Consider the following 22,478-nt stretch of genomic DNA (forward strand, 5'->3'; position numbering starts at 1 on the left):
CTTCCCACACCGGGGCACGAACCCGTGTCCCCTGCATTGGCAGCCGAACCCTCAACCACTGTGCCACCAGGGAAGCCCTGAACGGTATTATTTCTTAAAAGTGTCTGCGTTAGCTAATGGGCTAGGTTCAAAGCAGATCTTTTGTTTGGGTGGAAGGCTTCTCAGTTGTGGAGGTGATGGGCAGGGGCGCTGGCCAGCAGAGCTACAGTTGTCCTTCAAAAGCTTCCAATCGGCTCAAAGCTGTAAAGACCCTCGGTTGATACCTTGGAGTCCTGCCTCCCAGAGCACAAGAGATGGCAATGTCCAACTGTGCATGGAATTGCTTGGACTCGCCTATAACCATGGAACAACCTTAGGTTGACTGTTATGTAATTCAGTTTTAAATTTTGAACTTAACTTCTTCATACAGCAGGTCTGCCAGGAGGTGTAAGCTGCAAAATGCTTCCCCAGATAACTACATCTATAGACTTGGCGAATAGAACTAGTTAGTATTCGCTACGTAAATGCCGAAGATTACTTGTCAAAAGTGATTTTTGGGCTTCCCTGGTGGCGCAGTGGTTGAGAGTCCGCCTGCCGATGCAGGAGACACGGCTTCGTGCCCTGGTCCGGGAGGATCCCACATGCCGCGGAGCAACTAAGCCCGTGAGCCATGGCCGCTGGGCCTGCGCGTCCGGAGCCTGTGCCCCGCAACGGGAGAGGCCACAACAGTGAGAGGCCCGCATACCGCAAAAAAAAAAAAAAAAAAAAAAAAAAAAAAGTGATTTCTGTTTTTTTGTTTTGGACTCATTGATATTGAGTCCTCCGGCTGCTTTCAGAGACCATGAGTAGAATGCGAAAGTCAGAACCTGTCATCAGTGAGAAAAGATGACGCTGGTCTTCGCTTTTCTATGGCAGCCGCTAGATAGCCGGCTCCTTCAGAGCCCAGGCCATGAACCTGCACATTCCTTTAATGACTGCAGTGGAATGACAGCAACTTGAACATGATCGATGGGCTGCCTGGGGCATGTTTACCTGTGTTGCTGATGCATGCCAGAGATAACGTCAGTCCAAACCACTGACTCTCCGAAACAGGAACGTTCCAGGAAAACGATGTCACGGTATTTAACCCACGGGACTCCCGTCACCCCACATTTTCTCCACAGAAATTAACTAACACTGAGCTGTGTAAGTTCGTTGAATTCTATCTGTTTGGAGTCTCATTAATGATCCCTTCAGATTTCAAAAACACATTGCAGATCAAATTGATGTGAAATGACCCACCTCCCTTTTCTGAATTAAATAAGAACAACACAGAAAGGTGCAACACTTAATTTGACCTCAGCAAAACCTTGGTCATAGAGAAAAACAAGCTAATTTCTCATTTCAATTCTATAGCAATTTCCTATCTGGTAGGTAAACTGAATATTTTTTAAAGTTCGAGTTTCATTGGTCATAAATAGAACTGAACAAAATAATCACTAAAGAAAAAAGTCATTAATTATATATCTGATGAAATAAGTTTTACATAGAGATTTTAATGAAATATATAATGTATATTTCATTAAAATATACAAAGTTTAAAGAAATTTAACATCTGTCCTTTTAAAAAACGTTTTTGTTATTTTGAGACGCTATTTAACATTGTCTCCTTGTCCTATGATAATTCCTATCTTTATTTTGCCTATTTCTACCATATCTGGTTCAGTTGCTCTGAATACTAAACATGTTTTCCCCATTTACTCCCTCTAGAATATTCTATTTGTTAATTTCCGGCTCTGTACAAATCCTGTAGAGGGTTATACCCCAGGAGCTCCTGCTTCATATGTCCTGCCTGTGGCTCTTATCAGTAATCAATTTTGACAGATTTTCTCAGTGAGTTTGTAAGGGTCTTTAAAATCATTCTCAGGGCTTCCCTGGTGGCGCAGTGGTTGAGAATCCGCCTGCCGATGCAGGGGACGCGGGTTCGTGCCCTGGTCCGGGAGGATCCCACATGCCGCGGAGCGACTAAGCCCGTGAGCCATGGCTGCCGGGCCTGCGCGTCCGGAGCCTGTGCTCCGCAACGGGAGAGGCCACAGCAGTGAGAGGCCCGCATACCGCAAAAAAAAAAAAAAAAAAAATCATTCTCAAAACTTTGCTCCAGGCAGCCTCTGTCAAAGTAGACTCAATGATTTATGTACAAGAAAATAAGACATGTCATTTTTTTTTTCAATCTGAGAAAACTGAATCAACCGAAGAGCTGGATTAAGATGGAAAAAGTTAAATAAAATTACATTAAATAATTCAGTGTATCTACTCATATAGCCCTAGAAAAATGTTTTAAAATAATATTTAGTGATATAAAAATACTCTTGATATAACTGTTAAATGTACAAAGTATAAAATATTAAGAAAAATTAAAGTGTACACAAATAATTATATAGTCACATAAAAATCTTAGAAGGAAATCTTCTCAAATACTTGCAGCAGCCTCTAGCTGCAGTGTTATTCTCAAAGAAAATTTGCATCTTTATTCCTTTCTGAGTTTTTTAAACTTTCCACAATGTGCATGAATTATTTTATAACGGTAAATTCATTAAAAACTATTAAAACATCACATTTAAAATAGTCAATGTGATTTCACATATTAATATTCAACAATGAGTTCTAACAATAAATATGAAAGAAGCATTAAAAATGCACTACGATGTCCTGTTACAAAATCCCACCTATTAAAAGCTTATCTTCTAATTTAGCATATAAAGGGTTAATCCATTTTTATTTTTCCCATTACAGCCTTCAGTCGCCTAAAAACTGAACAACTAATACCTTCAAAGGGGTGGGGCAGACAGCAACCAAATGAATTAATTCTTAGAATAGAATCTGGGGTTATTAAAAAGATGAAGGACTATGTATGTGTCTTGAGAAGAGTTACAAAGTAAAATGTTAAGGGAAGAATAAAGCTTTAGGAAAAAAAGTCAAAATAACTTACAAGCAAGACTGGAATACACATGAGGGAGCATGGGAGGGGGGGGGGAGAAGGGAGGCAGATGATGTATCCACACTTCCAGAATTATTCAGCCATAACTAGAACTCCTAGCATTAATTCCCCAAATCTTACAGAAATAGTTTATGACCCTTGTCCTTCTTTGATCTCCAATTTCAACCACCATTCTTGTGATTCAAAAGATCCACGATCCACAAAGAAACAGACTTGCTTCAAACCTAGCCAGTCCTATCAGGCTGGTGCCACATGACTATCCCTTTCCTTCCTACTCGGAAGTCTGGAACTCTACCTACACCGCGTGCTTGCTTTCTTTGCCCGGCTGGAAGTCTAATATCCATTTGGTCACTATATCTACATCCGGCTCCCCTCCTGTGAATGTGATATCTACAAGGCTTTCTAATCCTTGCTGACTCCAGGCTACTCACTTTCCTTGTTATGAACTATACCATCGACAGACCCAGGCCTACAGATTCCTGGCTTGTGCCTTCCTATCCCCGTCCACATGTCCAGACAGACATGCACTGCTCCTAACATAGTCCATGGTCTAGCAATGAAAATAGGGGGAAGATCATGCCCTTTTTTCACTTTCAATCTATATCTGGCTTAACACAAGAAATAAATTTGAAAATTATCAATCAAATAATCTTTATTTTAATTTTAATACATGCAGAAAGTTCAACCTGTGGCACTATGATCTAATGCTTTTCTTCCCTGACTAAATGAATATAAAGTTCACTAGTCTTTACAGATCATCCTTCTCTATCTTCTTGACCTTTCCTAAAGGTGTTTTAATTTCCTCTTTTTCATGGATGATAATTTTGTCATTACTTTCATAAACTGGTTTTCCAAAATATAGTTGGGAAATTGATTAGCTATATAGGTCATTTCCCACATTGGGTTATCAGAAACTATTGTTGCACGTTACAGGAACACTAATAATATTGAGAGATTCTGCAGTGCTATGTGGCACTCGAAAAATACCAATTAAGGAAGTGTTTTATAATGTACTCCTTCCCAATAACATTCTTATCGTACAGAGCTATGTAATTTTGAAATTATAAATGTAGACACTAAGTGAAAATAAAGGCATGCTATCCTCACACACGAGTCAATGTAAATGATCCACATTTTTTTTAGATTGTACATAAGATAAATCCTTTAAAATGCTTTTTTAGCACCTTCATATGGTTCAAACATATACAAAGTCCTCTGTGCGGTAGTTTTGCAGAGTGGGAGCTCAGAAATGCCTTTCTCTTGCTTTTCTACATTAAACATAATAACAAAACTGATTAAAAGCAAGAGAATTCTGTCTTACTACCTGAAAATCAGCAATACCCTAAATTGTGGTCCTAAAAATGTCCTCTAAAAGCAATTATGTAATTTTCAATGCTTGTGGAATGTGAAGAACAGGAGAAATTACCGTAGCAATACAGTATCTAAGGTTATAAACACTATAAAGTTTAAGGAATAAGTTTATTGGTATAAATCACTTGAAATTTCATAATATATTGACGAGAGTTTTCTTAAAATTTCACCTACAATTTTTAAATGTTTTAGAACTTTTTATATATGTTTGTCTTATCATTTTAGCTTCCTGGCTAACTACTTGAAAGCAATGAAACTCCAAACCTGCGTATCACCCAAGGGAAGCACAGTTTTATGCACATAGCAGGCAATTGATAAACACTATTAAATAAACCCAACAAAATGACACATTTGCATATACTGTTATGTACCTAGAATTTTCTATTTAATCTGTTCAATATTAAATATATTTCACTGGTAGAATCATTACATAAAACACATTTATCTGAGCCATAATAATATACAAAGATCAATATGAGCTCTAAAGGTTTTTAAAAAGTTCCCCATGGAAAAGGATCTGAAAACATAATCACTTTGCTGAACCACTTTTCTGTACACCTGAAACTAACCCAACATTGTAAGTTAACTATACTTCAATTAAAAAATGGTTTTTAAAGTCCCCATAATTTTTTTTAGCTTACATAAGAAGATACTTTAGATACCAACTCTGGAAGCATGTGGTGATCAAAGGAAACATAGGTCAACTGAAGGGAAAGAAACGTATTTCAAAACAAGTGTAGTTTTAGGAAAGCCATGGTTTTCTTAAGAGCAAAGTAGTACACATATTGATTTAAGATAAAATACATAGGGCTTCCCTGGTGGCGCAGTGGTTGAGAGTCCGCCTGCCGATGCGGGGTACACGGGTTCGTGCCCCGGTCCGGGAGGATCCCACGTGACGCGGAGCGGCTGGGCCCGTGAGCCGTGGCCGCTGCGCCTGCGCGTCCGGAGCCTGTGCTCCGCAGCGGGAGAGGCCACAGCAGTGAGAGGCCTGCGTACCGCAAAAAAAAAAAAAAGGTAAAATACATAGGTCAACATTACATGGCATGAGTAAAATGTAAATTCTTGTCTAATAGTACAGACCAGCACTGGAACAATTTTTTTTAATGAAAATGAAGATCAGGTGACCACTCCCAGGCAAACCACAAGCAAACATGTTATATTTCTTGCAGTCATGAGGCAACCTTGGGTCTCTTCAGGATGAGGATGTGAGCCACCCTGTCCTCATTCTCACATCAACTTTCACAGAGTCAACAACAAGTTTTGTCTCTCTCTCTCTTATTTATTTATTCATTCATTCATTCATTCATGGCTGCACGGGGTCTTTGTTGCTGCGTGCGGGCTTTCTCTAGTTGCGGCGAGCAGGGTCTACTCTTCATGGCGGTGCGTGGGCTTCTCATTGCGGTGGCTTCTCTTATGGCGGAGCACAGGTTCGAGGCACACGGGCTTCAGTAGTTGTGGCGCACGGGCTCAGTAGTTGTGGTACACGGGCTTAGTTGCTCCGCGGCATGTGGGATCTTCCCGGACCAGGGCTCGAACCCGTGTCCCCTGCACTGGCAGGCGGATTCTTAACCACTGCGCCACCAGGGATGTCCCCTCTCTCTCTTTTCTTGATTTGATCTCATTTCCCAGAGTCATTACCTAGGTCTCGACACTAACAATAATTACTTTCAAATTCTTGATTTAAGCACACAGCTCTCATGCTATCATCATACATATTCACTCTGTGAATCCACTGTTCCTACCACTTTTTCTGCCTTTAACCCCTTTTCACTCAGCAGCAATTCCAAGATCCGTCATTACAATCATTTTCTTGCATCCATCATATCCAGTGCCTTTCCACCTCGGCTCAGCCCAGCTCTCCAGACCCCAAAACAACTCAAAACAAACTGACCATGTCTACCTGATGACAGCAGAAGAGAAATACATATGTTTCCACTACCAAGCCGTCAGCCCTCCTGCAGCCATGAACTGTGCCTCTCTCCTGTTCTCATAGATGAATTGTCTTTGTTCTAAAAGCCTTTCCCTCTGCTGGTGCACTGGGTCCCCTTCACTCTCACCGACTCAGTGATTTTCCCACTGAAGTTATACCCCTCCCAAGCATCATTAATTCCTTCTGGGTCACTGACATCATCAGAGCAATATCTCTCAGCCAGAAATCCCTTGGCACTTCTCACCCCTCCAGCCGTCACATCATTCTGTCTCCTCTTTGCGATGAAGGGTTATTGGTCTCCTCTCTCAGTTATTTGCTCAAATGATATGATGGGAATCATCACATGCCCAACCTCTGTCCTCCCTTCCTCTTCTGGTAAAGGACACTCACAGGAGAGGGAGTGGGGACTGGATCCCTCTCTCTTAGAGCCCCATGGGACAAGAGACTCGGTAACTGTTGGCAATGAGACAGATGTGTCTGAAATACAGAAAATTACCCATAGAGTATATAGCATAAATCATGGTTCTGTTTATGTTCATATAAAAGTACAAAATTCACCAGTTAAAAAGCAATCAAGATGGGAAATCAGAGCAAAGAAAGAAAAAAATCAATGAACACCTTTTCACTGAGCAATCCATGGCTGCGGTGTGCTCAAACACTTAGGGCTCAGCTTAAAAATGTCTCAGTCGTGCCATACATGCTACGTGGGATGCGTTTCAGGGTTCATGGTCTGGCATGGCTTAAGTTCCACTCTGTGGTTATAGAGTAGAATTTATTTCTATGCAATGTCAACTACCAGCCCCAGAACTTCTGTTCTTAGTCTCATGAACAACTTACTCCAATGAACTCTTACTAGACTGAATTTTCTTTATGTATCCATTTCTGTTATCACCCTTTCTTGCGATTTGCTTAAATAAGGTATGCAATATATTTAATGAATGAGTAATTACATTATGGAACCTATTATATCCAGTCAACTCAGAATATATGCTTGCTATGATAAAAAAAAAATCACTTCCATCCTACAGAACTGACGTCCAAGAAGCCAGTACTAGAGTGGTACATAATTGTAATGTCATAAAAATTTTTTACTTGAAATTCTCTAAATGAATAAATAGGATTTTTACTCAAGAACGCTATCTCTTATGAGCACCTAAAGAGGACCAGGCAAACGATATTCTTTACGTGAAAAGATTTATAAATAGGTTATGCACGTAATTGTTAAGAATCATAGAAGGTATTAATTTGTAAAGTTGCTTTTCCCTAATCTCAGCTAATATTTTTTAAAAATATATTTAACTTTGTTTTAACACCATAAAGGATGGTCTATACGTGAGAAAAAGAGAGGAAGGATGTTTTAAGAATAATTTAGGACAAAAATGTCCCAGTGAAGGGAGAGATTGGTTGTTTGCATGAGGCCACACTAAGGAAGTCCATGGGCTTAGCCGCTTGTTGATTTCTGCCTTCAAATTGGCCGACAGCACACATGGGACCTGACCGCCACGTCTCTGATTTGGGTCCTCCCACCTGCTCTAACTCAGCTTCCCAAGACATTTTCATTCCTCCTCACATTACTTATCTGCCACAAAGAATCTCACCTTTACTGTCCAAAAATGAGCAATGAATTTATTTTAATAATTAGAAAAAAACTCTTCACAGTAAGTTTTTATTAAATTCTCATCAAGGCTTTGGAGAGGCCATTTTATTTACTGTAATGTATTTTTCCTCTAAGTAGCTTATCCACTCTCTCAACTACAGACATCACTATTTAAGCTGAAGGACTATTTCCTATTATCCAAACCCAATTAATATTTATTCCAGTCTCCCAATTATTTTCCCCTTTTTTGATACAGTTCCTGATCCTCTATGTCCTCTAGGCCCACTCCTACCTCTGTCCAACTGTATGGTAAGAAATCTAATAATTTGGCTTATTTCCTTGTACACTTTTCTAGAGGTTCATAAACATGTACAAACAAAAACTATGTTTACTATTTCGCGTTTTAAAAACAGGATAATATAATACTATACCATTCCTTTCTAAAATCTTCATGGATTTTTTTCAAAGTTTAGATATATATCTGTAACTCCCTTTTATTAATAACTGCATAGGGAGGATATATCTTTTATATGGAGGATTTTATATAAAGGAGATACCATCTTTAATACTTTTCATCAATCAATACTGTTCTTTTTTTTTACTATCCCAAATAATTCTGCAATACATACTCAATACCTTATGTTCTAGGTCACTCATTGCTATAGAACCTATGTCTAAGCATGGCTAATCAAAGGCTATGGAGCATTTCAAAAGCCAACTCACAGCAACATACCATTTTACAAAAAGATTACAATAAAGCACATTTGCATTTGGAATGAAAAAGAATGTGAATTTCCTCAAAATTTAACTGTACCTAGCTTACAATATATACTGTTTTTTTAATGTTTGTCCATTTGGTAGATTAAAGAAAATCATGTTTTCATTCTGAATTTTATGTGATTGATTGGCACATTAGGGTGAAAAATATTTGCATATGTTTATTGGTTGTTTGCATTTTTCTTCTCTGAATTTCCTGTTGATATTTTTTGCCTAGTTTTCTATTCCTTTGTCTTTTTCTCATCAACATTAGAAAGTCTCAATATATTAATTATATCAACATTTTGTCATATTTGTGACATGTTATTTCCCGCGGTCTATTTTTATTCTTTTTTATGTTAAATTATTCCTTGCTATTATTGTTGGTATTCACACTGCGAACTGTACCAACCATTCATGTATGACTTCTGAGTTTCCTGCACGTACTCAGAAAGCCTTCTCCACCTCTAGGTTGTATGAATATTTTCCCAATGTTCCTCCTATCAAGTCTATAGTTTTATTTTGACAGTTATATTGCTTTCCCTTTGAGATTTATTACTGAATATATTGTGAGTTAAGGGCCTTAGTTTTCTTCCAGATGTTTAGCCAGTTATGCTAACACCACTTCAACCACTGCTTTGTACTCAACTGAGATACTTTGAAATGAGTCAGGCTCCTCTATATTTTTTAATCTGTTCTGAATCTTTAGTTATGTCCTAGAGAGATTATTCTTTCTATTTGGGGCCAACTGGACAAAACTGTATGTTTAGTAAGATAAAATATTTCTTTTTTTTAAAAAACATCTTTATTGGAGTATAATTGCTTTACAATGGTGTGTTAGTTTCTGCTTTATAACAAAGTGAATCAGCTATACGTATACATATATCCCCGTATCGCCTCCTTCTTGCGTCTCCCTCCCACCCTCCCCACTAGGTGGTCACAAAGCACCGAGCTGATCTCCTTGTGCTACGTGGCTGCTTCCCACTAGCTATCTATTTTACACTTGGTAGTATATATAAGTCCACGGCAAAATATTTCGATCAAAATTTTCCCTGCAACTCACATATTTATGCTTCCATATGATCTTTAAAATAGCTTGATCCAATTTGCCAAAGAAACAATCAGCCACAGAATCCTGAGTACAACTGCCTAAATGTTACATTAATTTGGGAGACAGTAATATTGGTATGGTGTCAAGCTCTTCTACACAGGACTGTAGCATGCCTTGTCCTTTATTCTGAATTCTTTTATGTGATTTGATAAAATACTATAGTTTTCATCAGACGGGTCTGGTTATCTTATTAAATTTATTCCTCGTGTTTTACATTTTGTCACTGCTCTAAAGCTAGTGGCCTTAGCAAGATTTCCAGACCATGACAGAATAAAAATCCGTGACCTAACCCAGCTGTATAACAAAGCAGTATTTGGAGTATAAGGACTATCATGAGCTTTTGCTCCCCTTTTCCATTACCCCTGAAAAATAATCAGAAAACTCTCACAGGTAGGCTTTTGGAAGCAAACTAATCAAGCAATACAGCCTGGGCCTCAACCCAATTTCCTGCTTACTTACCATTTTCACAAACTAGATTATCCAATCAATCTATTCGACTCTCCTTTGTGAACCTACTTTTGCTTCACACTGTCTTGACCTAGTGACACAATTTTGACTGAGAGCATCATTGATCCTTTCAATCAATGAATCTTTCCTTAGCTACTCTTTGATAACTTGACCATCTACCTTTACCTAAATCAGTCCCCATTTATTAAACAAAATCAGTGTCCCCTAGGAAAACTGAGCCCTTCTACTAGTTGAGTCCTTAATTGCCGCATTCAGTCTATTGCTCTGTTGAGAGGTTCCTGGGATCAGGGAAGTTAACTCACTCTTACCCCACTGCTGCTGCTAATTCAGCATCCCTGAATCATATAATTCAAATACAGGATGCTTTTGCACTTAAAAAGAATATTGATTTGTATTCTAGCTCATGGTAAGCAAAAGAAACAAATTAAAAAATTTTTATTTTCCAGCTTTCTTTAATCATTTATTACATTTTAATTATAAGAAACATGAATTTTATGAAACAATTGCTTTTAAAGCTAAGATTCAGATTTTATCTGCTTATTCATTTTTAAGGCAAAGAAACGGTAGAGGAAGGATCATTTAGATTACAGCTTTACAGGATAAGTTCTGAAACGCATACTTCCAGAGCCATCTTGGAAACACTGGGAAAACAAATTTGCTTAGGCCCACAATGATACGATATTCATCTGCTCTCACTCTTACCAGTTTTTTAGCGTCATGGATATACCCTGAAATTTTATTAAACCTTACGTTTTCTACAGACCAATTATTTGGCTTCACACATTTAACAGTATTAAACGTCAGGTCCATCACTTAATCTGCCAAAACTTCACCTATAGGATTTTTGACCGCAATTTTCAGTATTTTTCCTGTAGAATATTTTTTCAAGGAAAGCTGCCTAAATCTCAAATAAAAACGGAGTCAAAAGCTATTATAATCATATGTGAATAGCAATTGTAGAACGAATACCAACATTCTGCTAGAAAACCACGATTTTCGTCCCAACATAATTAAATCACCATCTTTCATCCGGACAGAATGATGTTTACAATGTCCCCACGTGTATGTCAGAAAAGTGGAATGTTTCTACCTGTTCTTTGACCGAGGCGAGGATAGCAGAGGTGGTCTCCGTCTCCGAGCCATCCCCATTGGAGGTGGTGAGGCCAGGGCTCAAGGAGCTGGTCTTCTCCGAGGCTGATGGAGGCTGGTCTGGGACAGGCATAGCTCCTGCAATGCAAGAGGACACGCTCAATGCCACTGGATATTGGCCCTATAAACAGACATAACTATCAGGCAGCTCTAAGAGGTACACTTTGGCAAGATGGAAAGTATGAACTACAGAGAAAGCACATGACATAACTGTAGAAGGAGAAGCAAGCAGATAGACAGTCTCTCCTATATCCACCCTGACCAAATTCCAAAATACGCTCACAAATTTGTGTCTTGTCTTTGAGGTAAATGGAGGAAGAAATGATGAGATAGAAAAGGCAAGTAAGATGAGAAAAAACAGAGGGATAAAGAAGTATTGAAAAGCTTGTCAAACTACCATTTTCTATCTGATTTAGATACATTTATTACTTGTGCACTGACATACTTCCACCTCAAAAAAAAAAACAAACCTAAAGATATTCTCCTCGATGTGAAAATCACACAAAATAAGGGATCAATAATTTATAAGTAATTAAGAAACACCACAGTTGACATAAGAAGCTCGGTTGGTATTGTAAAATATAGTAAATGGCTAGCCTACTCCACAAATATTTGCTGAGTTCTTAACTCTGAGGCCAACAGCAGATGAAAGCTGCAAAGCTGGCGAGACTCATCTGCCACAGTTTTTTCTGTCTGAGTTCACTGATGAAAGAAAGGAGAGACTCAAGTAACAGCAGCCCACTTCAGAATGGGACAGACATGCATGGGTTAAAAACAGGACTCTCAGAAGTTATTTTGTTCCACTGTGTACTTCCCTTTCTCGCACAAATAAAGAAGACTGAAGTATTTGTCACATGTATTACTTAGAAATGGTCATCAGCACAGGAAGTAATAAGTAACTCAGGGCAATTTTTACCCAAGCACAACAAAAATCACTGTTCAAATAAAAGGCTGGCAGTGAATCAAGGTTATTTTCTTGCCTTAAGCTATTATATTACATGTCCTTCCAGGCACCATTGCTGTGTGAATGTCAAAAGGTATCTCCTATTGTACTGTATCTGAGCGTCCTGGGTTTCAAACTAAGCAATATAATTTTCTTCACAGCCCTTGGACTATGTTATTAGTGGCATTTAGTTAATAATTTAGGGATATGCAAACCCCAAAGGGCTCCAGTATAGAATTTTCCTTTAAACATATGACATAAAAGTGGTTACCTAATGTTCTCATTGGACATTCCAACTTAGTTTTGATTTGTTTTTATTTTTTATTTATTTTTTTTTTTTTGCGGTACGTGGGCCTCTCACTGTTGTGGCCTCTCCCGTTGCAGAGCACAGGCTCCGGACGCGCAGGCCAAGCGGCCATGGCTCACGGGCCCAGCCGCTCCGCGGCATGTGGGATCTTCCCGGACCGGGGCACGAACCCGTGTCTCCTGCATCGGCAGGCGGACTCTCAACCACTGCGCCACCAGGGAAGCCCCTGTTTTTATTTTTTGAAGTTCCTTATAATATTACTAACAGGGATTAGAATATCATTGGAAACATAAATCTGTTACAAACATAGACTATACGGGAGGATTTGGGCAAACGACATTAACAAGCAGAATGCAAGCAAAGAACAAGGATCAAGTGAAATATAATTTGGCCAAATGCAACCATGGCAGACAAGTGGAAAGTATATTAGGTGATGGATACCAACAGGAGGAAAGAAAGAGGTTTAGGTAATTATGATGCTGGAGGTGGGAAGTTAAAAATAAAGTACTTTTGTGTGTTCAGTTTACTTTCGTATGTGGTTTTCTAATTTGATCAAGGCTTATAATCACAAGGATGGACATAAACAGACCAGCAAATGTCATGCCCGGTAAAACAGCCTGAAAGCCATGTCCTTCTATTTAGGGGAAGTTTGGGAGATGGGAGAACAGGGCAGGGGAAGAAGGAAAGAAGAAAGGAAAATGGCAGCTCTTGAAGAAAAAGTCACCTCTGGTCATTAGGGGAGCCCCCCCTTGACGGTGCATCTCCACCTACATCCATGGCAGTGGCCTCCAAAGGGCACTCTACGTAAGAACAGCCTTACGCTGAGAAAGAAGGGTTCTTACATACCTCAAATTATTATTTTAACTTCTGTGTTTTCTAAATTTTATTGGGCTGATTTGAATTCAAGCTCTGGGCCAGTATTATTATCAACACAATTTTTCTTTTTTTTTTTTTTGCGGTACGCGAGCCTCTCACTGTCGTGGCCTCTCCCATTGCGGAGCACAGGCTCCGGACGCGCAGGCTCAGCGGCCACGGCTCACGGGCCCAGCCTCTCCGCGGCACGTGGGATCCTCCCGGACCGGGGCACGAACCCGCGTCCCCCGCATCGGCAGGCGGACTCTCAACCACTGCGCCATCAGGGAAGCCCTATCAACATAATTTTTCGACAACGAAATTGTCTGAGGTCCCAAAGTTATTAAGTAACATAAGTGGACCTAGAACTCAAGTTTTCTCCCTTTTTTCCCCTATTTTAGTGGGCTTTGATGTTTCAGCCTATTTCCCATACCTTCTATTGCCTTCTAAATGCTGTCTACACACCAATTTCTATAAAATGTAACTCTTAAAAGTATGCCAGTCACCTCTCATCATAAAATATGGGATTTAATAGGCAACGAATCAAAGTATATCCTTAGGCCCTTGACAACTTTGACCCACAGAGTATAAGCAATGATTCGGTTTGTTTATATGCCCCCTCCTTCCCCCTGCTCGCAATAACAGAAAGAGAAGTGAAATCTTTAAGGCTTTTCCCACCATAGAGGCACTGCTACCGGAGGCAACCTCTATGCCCTAGTGAAAATGACTTGGAATAATTTCCATCGTTCGTAATTTTTAACATCCAGATTTAAGTTAACCATTAGTCATCACTATGTATGGGAGGTAAAGACTGTCAGGCCTCCACTTCCAACCTTCTTAGCTTAGAGATTACAGAAAAGAGGGAGGGCTGGGTAAATACTGCCAGAACCAAGCCCTGGATTGCTAATAAGTATAAAAAGCCTTAAGCCTTCAGACTTTGCAGCCTATGGTTAAGTACTTTAGTCGTAAACAGAGCTAATCCATTCAATATTTGTAGTTAATCTATTCTAACTCCAGGAAATCTGTAAAACGTAGAGAGACAAAAAGAAAAAGAAAAAAAAAAAAAGGAAAAGCAACCATTAATCATTCTGCCATCCCAGATAAACGTATTTACTTTGGTATTTTGCTATAGGTATTTTCCTAATTTTTTTTTATTTGACTTATTTTGCATAATGAACTTTACATAATGGAGTATTCATGTAATATTTTTGATTTTTAAAAAATTTTTCACTCAGCAACATTATCATGAACTAGTTCTTACGTCGGCAAAAAATATTATATAGTTTAGTGATGTAATAAATATTTAGTATTCAATAATTGTATGCATCATAATTCACTTATTTTTTGTTTATCATTTTACCCATTTTTACATTTCTGACATTTTCGATAGATAAATTCCCAAAAGTGTTACTTGACAGAATGAAGAATCTGCATGTATGTGGAGGGCCAACCGCAAATCAACGTACCCGCCCGCCAGCGGTGTCATGAGAATGGCTCCGCCCCATGAGGGGGACGACACTGGCCTTTATGACCCTGTCTTGCTTTCATCAACTTCATAGAGAAAAACTCATCTCTTTGACTTTGTTTTTATTTTACCACGAATAGAAGAAATATTTTCCCACAGATTTATTCCTCCTATATATAATACCTCTTCGCACCCTTTACACGATTACTGTGTAAGAAGCCTTTCTGTATGTGTAGTCGAATGAGAATCTACAAACACCCAAACTGCATGTTAAACAGACTCATCATCAGCATGAGAAAGAGAGACGATATGAGGGAACCATAATGTCAGACTTGGGGTGGTTTATTCTCTTGCATTTGCTGCTCACAGGTTCTAGGTCTAGAAAATACAAAACCACACGACTAGCCGTCCCTGGGCCCACGTTACACCGCTGTACACTCTCACATGCAGGAGCTGTGTTATGGGCAGAATTGTGTCACCTTCCCCTTCTTCACCGTCGCCCCCAAATCCATAGGTTGAAGCCCTAACTCCTAATGTGATGGTATTTGGAGATGGGGCCTTCAGGGAGGTCACTAATGTTATATGAGGTCATAAGGGTGGGGTGCTAATCTGAGAGTACTGGTGTCCTTATAACAAGAGGAGTACGGTGGTTAGGACTCTGAGGTTCTACTGCAGGGGGCACGGGTTTGATCCCTGGTTGGGGAACTAAGATTCTGCATGCCAAATAAATAAATAATGAGTAAATGGTAAATTTAAAAAAAAAAAAAAAGAGGAAGAGGAAGAGACACCAGAGCTTTTCTCTCCACCACGTGAGGACACAGAGAGAAGGTGACCACCAGGAAGGGGGTTCTCACCAGAAACCTCCGAGGCTAGCACCTTGATCTTGGACTTCTGGCCTCCGGAACTGGGAGGAAACAAATGTCTGCTGTTTAAGTCACCCAGTCTGTGATATCTTGTCTTGGCGGCCCAAACAGACCGATACAAACAGGGTTAGATTGTTCTCAGCTTCCTTTCCCTTAATTACCTCCAGGTGGGCATGGGAGGCCCAGGAATCTGAGAGCAGCAGGGTGGTACTACTTAGTACAGCCCTGTGCTAACACACTCTGCCCACATGAACTACAGGCGTCGAGATAACGCATGGACTGCTTCAAATCAGCACACCTGGATAAACCAAAGGTTACAAAAAGATGTGCGCCAGTGCTGTGAAATAAGCCTGGAGAACAAAGCACTAACTTAAGAACATCCATAGTACGACCACTTATCAGACAATCTGATAAGAAACTCAGGAAGACTGGTTAGGATGACAGTAATAGCAAAATCATGTAGTTCCCATACACAGAGACTCTTTTTCAACTTGAACTCTTATATGCATATGTAATAAGATTTTGTAAGGTCCAAATATATGTTCTAAACTTTTATTCCCCAAACATGAAGTCATTATGAATTTACACTAGGTAACATGTTAAAATCACACCTGCACTTAGGAAGGCTAAACTCTCTTGCTCTCAATTCCAGGACCCCATTCAGTGTTATATTTTATTGACCTCCATCACACAGAAGGAAAATAAATCCTTATTTTATTCTGTAATTCAAACCGGTTCCTTCTTTAGCCACTTCTTCCCAGCTACTGACGACTTTGACACCAAAATAGAGCCATCTTCAAAAAATAACTGATGGGGCTTCCCTGGTGGCGCAGTGGTTGAGAGTCCGCCTGCCGATGCTGGGGACACGGGTTCGTGCCCCTGTCCGGGAGGATCCCACGTGCCGCGGAGCGGCTGGGCCCGTGAGCTATGGCCGCTGAGCCTGCGCGTCCGGAGCCTGTGCTCCGCAACGGGAGAGGCCGCGACAGTGAGAGGCCCGCGCATCGCAAAAAAAAAAATTAAAATTAAAATTTAAAAAAAATAACTGATGAACCACTGTGTCACACAATCATCTAATTCGGTGACACACCCTGCATTCTTGTGCCAGCATTACTGGATCTCCTCCTCTCTTGAGTCAGAAACAAGTTCCTTTGGCCATGATACGGCCTTTGTTCCTCCCGAGCTGCCCACTCCCGATCTGTAACCCACAACCTCTTATCCTTTCAATTATACTCTGTTGTCATGGAGACCTGTTTCTTTTTCCTCTTAAATTAGCAAGTCCTACCTGCTTCAAATTCCAGAGTCTCCAAATTCCTTGCATACAGTGGGACTCAGTAAGTATTTTTTTCTTTTTACGTTGATAACAAAATGTTACTCTATTTATACATATTGTTTTTTAAATACAAATACCATAAGTTTAATTCATTTTTTAAACATCTTTATTGGAGTATAACTGCTTTACAATGGTGAGTTAGTTTCTGCTTTACAACAAAGTGAATCAGTTATACATATACATATGTTCCCATATCTCTTCCCCCTTGCATCTCCTCCCTCCCACCCTCCCTACCCCACCCCTCTAGGTGGTCACAAAGCCCAGAGGTGAACTCCCTGTGCTATGCGGCAGCTTCCCACTAGCTATCTAATTTACATTTGGTAGTGTATATATGTCCATGCCACTCTCTCACTTTGTATTTCATTAGCTAGACTTGCACTGTCCAATATGGTAGCTCCTCGCAACATGGGGCTATTTAAATTTAAATAACATTTTAAAAAGCCAGTTTATTAGTTGCACTATTCACATTTCAAGTACTCAACCGCCACCTGTGGCCAGTGGCTACTGCACTGAACAGTGAAAATACAGAAGAATTCCATTATTGGAGAAAGCTCCATTGACGGCCTTGATCTATACCCAATTGACCCTACAGTCAATTCTTTCATGTAATCTTTCATCTTCGGCTTTAGTCATGGGCAGTAGAAGCTGGAAGAAGTGGTCAGATTATAATTATATTTTGAAGTGAGAACCACCAAGATCGTTGATAGACTGCATGTGGTACATAAGACAAAGAGAGAGGGGTGCACGTGATTCTGGGGTTTGGTCTGAGTGGCCACCAGCCAAGGTGTCCACACTGTAGGTGGAACAGATTTGGGGCGGAGGAAGGTGACCTGGCCTGAAAAATTACAACCTCAAATACATATACCTGTGAGTCTTCTTTGCTGCTAACATCTGGGCAGCAGACAGCAGCTCTAGCCAGAAACCACACTCTTATGTGAATGAGCGAATGTAAAGATCGATGATTTCCAAATCCTGCTTTTTTCCCCTTCAGCCAGGTCCCTTTTCACCTTTTACGTTACAGTTGCTAGAAACTTCTAGAACTTTTCTCTTCTTCCCTCACCTTTAGACTATGGCTTCAAGACTCTCTGCTATTAACTTTCTTGACTTCTTGCCCCTCACACCAAACCAGCAAGCAAAACTCATGTTGCCACACCTAGCCTTACTCCCTTCTCATGAGTCCCACCCTCTTCAAGAGTCCCCCTTTATGTTCTAAAACACAAAAATATTAGCAAATGCTGACTTTTAGCTTTACCCTCATCATTAGGCATCACTTTCGTAAATGGCCATCACCTTCCTCCCAAGTAAATAATGAAACTGGCCATTAGAATACTCCAAATATTATCATTTATATATGCATCTATATATAATACATATGCAATTTAATATTTAAAAACTGAATGTAATTAACATGTTGATTTTATAACCTTCCACTCCACAGGCAACATTTAAAAGACTATGATTTTGTGAAATGGAAGAATGAGCCTAAACATCTCATTAACATTAGGGTATAGAGAATGTGTGAATTAGCAGAAACTAATGACCTGAACACCACTATTGAACACCTCATTTGTGTAATCACTCTGGTCAGCAAAATTACAATTCTGTACTTGTAACTAGCAAGTCACTACCAAGAGAAATAGGCATAGCATCATTCTCTCTCAGATGCACTCTGCACACATAAAAATATACCCATCCTTGCTCCTTCCTTTTAAAGAAAACTGTAAAATTTCAGCTTCTCCTAATAACATAAACAATATCATAATTAAAATGTGTCAAAACTCAATACACTTAGGGCAGAAACTCAGCCTGTCTTGGTCGATGTTAAATTTCCCACATCTAGCTCAGTATCCAGTATATAGCAGCCAGTTAATAAATATTTGTTGAGTTAATGCATGAACTATGACTATAAAATCAGTAGTGGTTGCTCACTAGAGCACGTAATATAAGTAAAACAGACTTTGCATTAAGAACGTTTCTCTAAATGATATTTGAAATGACATCTTTTTATTTCGACTCAAGAAAGCTGCTCTTCCCAAATCCTAGAACGAGTGTAAGGCTTTTGCCTTAGTCCACTAGCCTAAGGCTGTTGGTTATACCCTGGGCTGTTGGTTTCTAAGATAAGGACCATCCATCGAGCACACTCTGGCGCTTCTGGGACTTGATACTTGCAACCCGCAACTTGCAGACAGAATCTGGCAAAAGTTATGGAGAGCACCATGCAAGGATGGGAAGAAGCACTGGGCCATATGCAGAACATGCAACTACAGGGGCACCAGCAGGCAAAGCCAGGAGGTGGAGAAATGTCCGATTCTACCTGAGAAGTTGGGGATAAGGTGTGAGATAGCCATGGAGTCAGAGGCACAAGGTCATTGGTTGCTGTGGTGGAAGATGTATGATGGCAGGGGGGAGAGCTGTTGAGTTCTGAGTGCTGAGTCCACATGTCAAACATGAGGGCACTCTTTTACCTGTATTCAGAAAAGAGGGAACAGTAGGAGGCTGAACCTAACACGGAAGGTCAGGAAATCCATTATGAGTCATCGTGTGCTCTATTAACTGTTGAGGAAAATGGGACCGACCTAAATATCATCACAGACTTAAGGCCCACCTGAAGGATTACTCTTAAGGACCTAAATTATGTCTGAAGGTAAAAAAGAAAGCTTCTGTGGAGACCACAGGGCAAGGTGGCATAGCAGTGCTCAGGCCTGGGGGAGGCACACACACAGGAAAGTTCCAGCAAAATGAAGTTGGTGAGGAAAGGAGAGGCTCTTCTCTTGGCTCTTTTCTCTCACTAACTCACAGTCTTGTCTTCTAAAGCATCATCTCAGGCATCTTCATCGAGTCTTAACAAACACTCTGTCAACACTCAATACCTTAAAAAAGTGTTGAAAAGGTTGTACTTGTGACCGAGGAGTCAGCAGATGAGGGTGAGTCCTTGGTCCTCCTGAGCTCTGCCCCAGCCAAGCTTGTGACCTGAGATGCCAAAGCCCACACAGGTAAAGCAAGGGGCAGGTACTTCGTCCTCCTACACGTGCGTCTCCCATCTGGCAGATTCCTCAACTGCAAGCAGGGTCCCCTCAGAACCCAATGAGTGAGAGAAAAAGCTGAAGGAAGGTTGGGGTTTGACTAGTGGACTCCTGGAAAGGCCAGGAGTTCCTGGCGGAGAGGAAAGGGTCAGAATAAATCTATCACGTGAGATACGAGGGACAGGAATGATGAACACCCGGGCTGGGCTTCCGGCAGCATCGGGGGGGGGGGGAGCCTGGAGACACAGAGAGGGGGGCAATTGGGGGTCGCTGCTGGGCAGGAGGGAGATACGTGATTGTAAGAAGCTTGGCTATGACCTGGCCTTTGATGGAGATCATGAACTTCAACTTGGTAATTTTAGAAAACAAATGATTTGTCGCATTTATTACATTCACAAGTGACTTGAGACATTTTCTACAGCTGTTGGTGGAATCCCGCTGGGCCAGTACACCAAGATTGACAACCTTTGTTTTACACGTGAGTTTCCAAAGGCTCCACGCGGTCCATTTCTTCTCACTGAACACCATCCACAGCTCTCTTGGGTAAAGCCATGCACACCTGACACTGAATATGCAAATAATGATCCAGATGTGTTCTCCCGGGAGTTCTCACCTAATATCCAAAATCTCACTACCTATTACAAATGTCTCCCTGAAAGCCCCACCAATGCACCAAATTCAGCGTGACCTCTCATCTCTCGCCTGGACAGCCACAAAAACTGTCCAAATTGTCTTGCTTGCCTGCAATAAATAGTGCCTCGCCCAATCAAATTCCTGCACTATTTATTGGGAGAGTCAACTTTCTTACCATCAATCTGATTATGATGTGCCTTTTTCCTAAATTGAGTTGAATGGATCCCAACACCTAGGACAGAGGTTTCCAACACCTACAGAGACAGGAAATGTATGTTATATCGTGACTCCCACATCTTAACTGAAACAAAATTTCAGGAAATATAAAGCCTTAAAACATGGGATGCACCATATTTCTATTCTATTTTATTCAATTTCATTTAAAAATCCTAATGGCTACCCACTGAATTGATGGCTACAAGAGAGTTTGGAGACCAGTGACCTGGAGGATGGAGTGAAATCTCCTCTGCCTGACGTAGGAGGCTGCTGTTGCTCCGGCCACTGCTCGCATCTCCATTCCCAAGCCCAGCTGCTTCTCCCCTCACACCTTATACCACAGATACACTGAGCTTCTTATAGTTCCAAATACGTCTTATCAAATCAAACTTTGCTCACGCAGATTTCTCTTCCTGCATGTTTTTATCACCTCTAAGATTTTGTTTGGCTATTAAACTCTCTTCCTCCTTCATAATTCCCCACAAGCATTTCTTGCTCTCCGCAGCCTTTCTGAACCACTCCACGATCTGAACCACTTCCTCCTGACTGTTACTTGTGTAACTAGAACCTCCCTCAAGCAATGCCTTTATCACAACGAGCTGTCATGATCTTACCTCTTCTGGGATTTTTTAAAACTTCGAATGTTTTTAAAACTGGGATGCTTCTTTATATGACTGTTAGCACCCTTTTCCTTTAAGTCATTTGGGATGGATTTTGTGTCACTTGCCACTAAAAGTGTTATTAAATCAATGATACGCTGCTCAGCATCTCAGATTTATGGAAACACCCTTGATTTTACATTATATATCTCCTAATTAGGTCATGAATTCTTTGAGCACAGAAACTGTCTTATTCATTTTAACAACCTCAGTACCTAGAACAGTTCCCAGTAAAGAGTCGGCATCATTTAATGCTTACTGAATACGTTATAATGAAAGAATATTTATAATGCATCATCAGCCCTATTTAAAATTGTCAGGGAATTTTACACTTACAACAGTGATTGGTACATAAATGTCCTATAGATCTCCCTGGGTTTATAAAATAGAAATATTCAAATTAGTGAGCTTGGGTAATATATAATATTAAAGTAGCCAAACCATATCTATTTCTCCTAATCATATCTGTGTCTACATTTACAGTGGGAATATATCTGGATGAAATTATTTCAATTTTAATTATTATAAAAACAGTATAAGATTTTAGGGCTCCTCTTTACGAAAAAACGGATAGTGACCCTACTTCTAGAATCAATAACCATCCTAGCTCTCCCAGACACCACAAATACGTGTGAACAGTTGATTTCGTGGGTTTACTAGGCTACAGAGACATTTCTCTTTGTGCCAGAGACATAAAGTCTGAGATTCGGCAAGTATAGATCCATCACAGTAAATTCAACAGAAATTGAAATAGGTAAAATACTTTAGATTTTGACTCCCCCTTAATAGGAGGGGAAGTTCTAATATATTCTATAATAAAGAGGCTCCGTGGTAGAGCGACTATTCTTC

The 22,478-nt window shown here is 40.2% G+C and overlaps 1 protein-coding gene across 1 annotated transcript in view; it reads right to left on the reverse strand.

The window, feature by feature from the left end:
* Nucleotides 1-22,478, reverse strand: part of CTNND2 (catenin delta 2) — a 961,852-nt gene that overhangs the window by 787,211 nt on the left and 152,163 nt on the right. Inside the window, exon 3 of the mRNA XM_067030803.1 lies at nucleotides 11,280-11,416. Coding sequence (XP_066886904.1) covers nucleotides 11,280-11,416 — 137 coding nt within the window. The remainder of the gene's footprint in view (nucleotides 1-11,279; nucleotides 11,417-22,478) is intronic.

The sequence above is a fragment of the Kogia breviceps genome, chromosome 4, assembly GCF_026419965.1.
Source record: "Kogia breviceps isolate mKogBre1 chromosome 4, mKogBre1 haplotype 1, whole genome shotgun sequence".
Lineage (NCBI taxonomy): Eukaryota > Metazoa > Chordata > Mammalia > Artiodactyla > Physeteridae > Kogia > Kogia breviceps.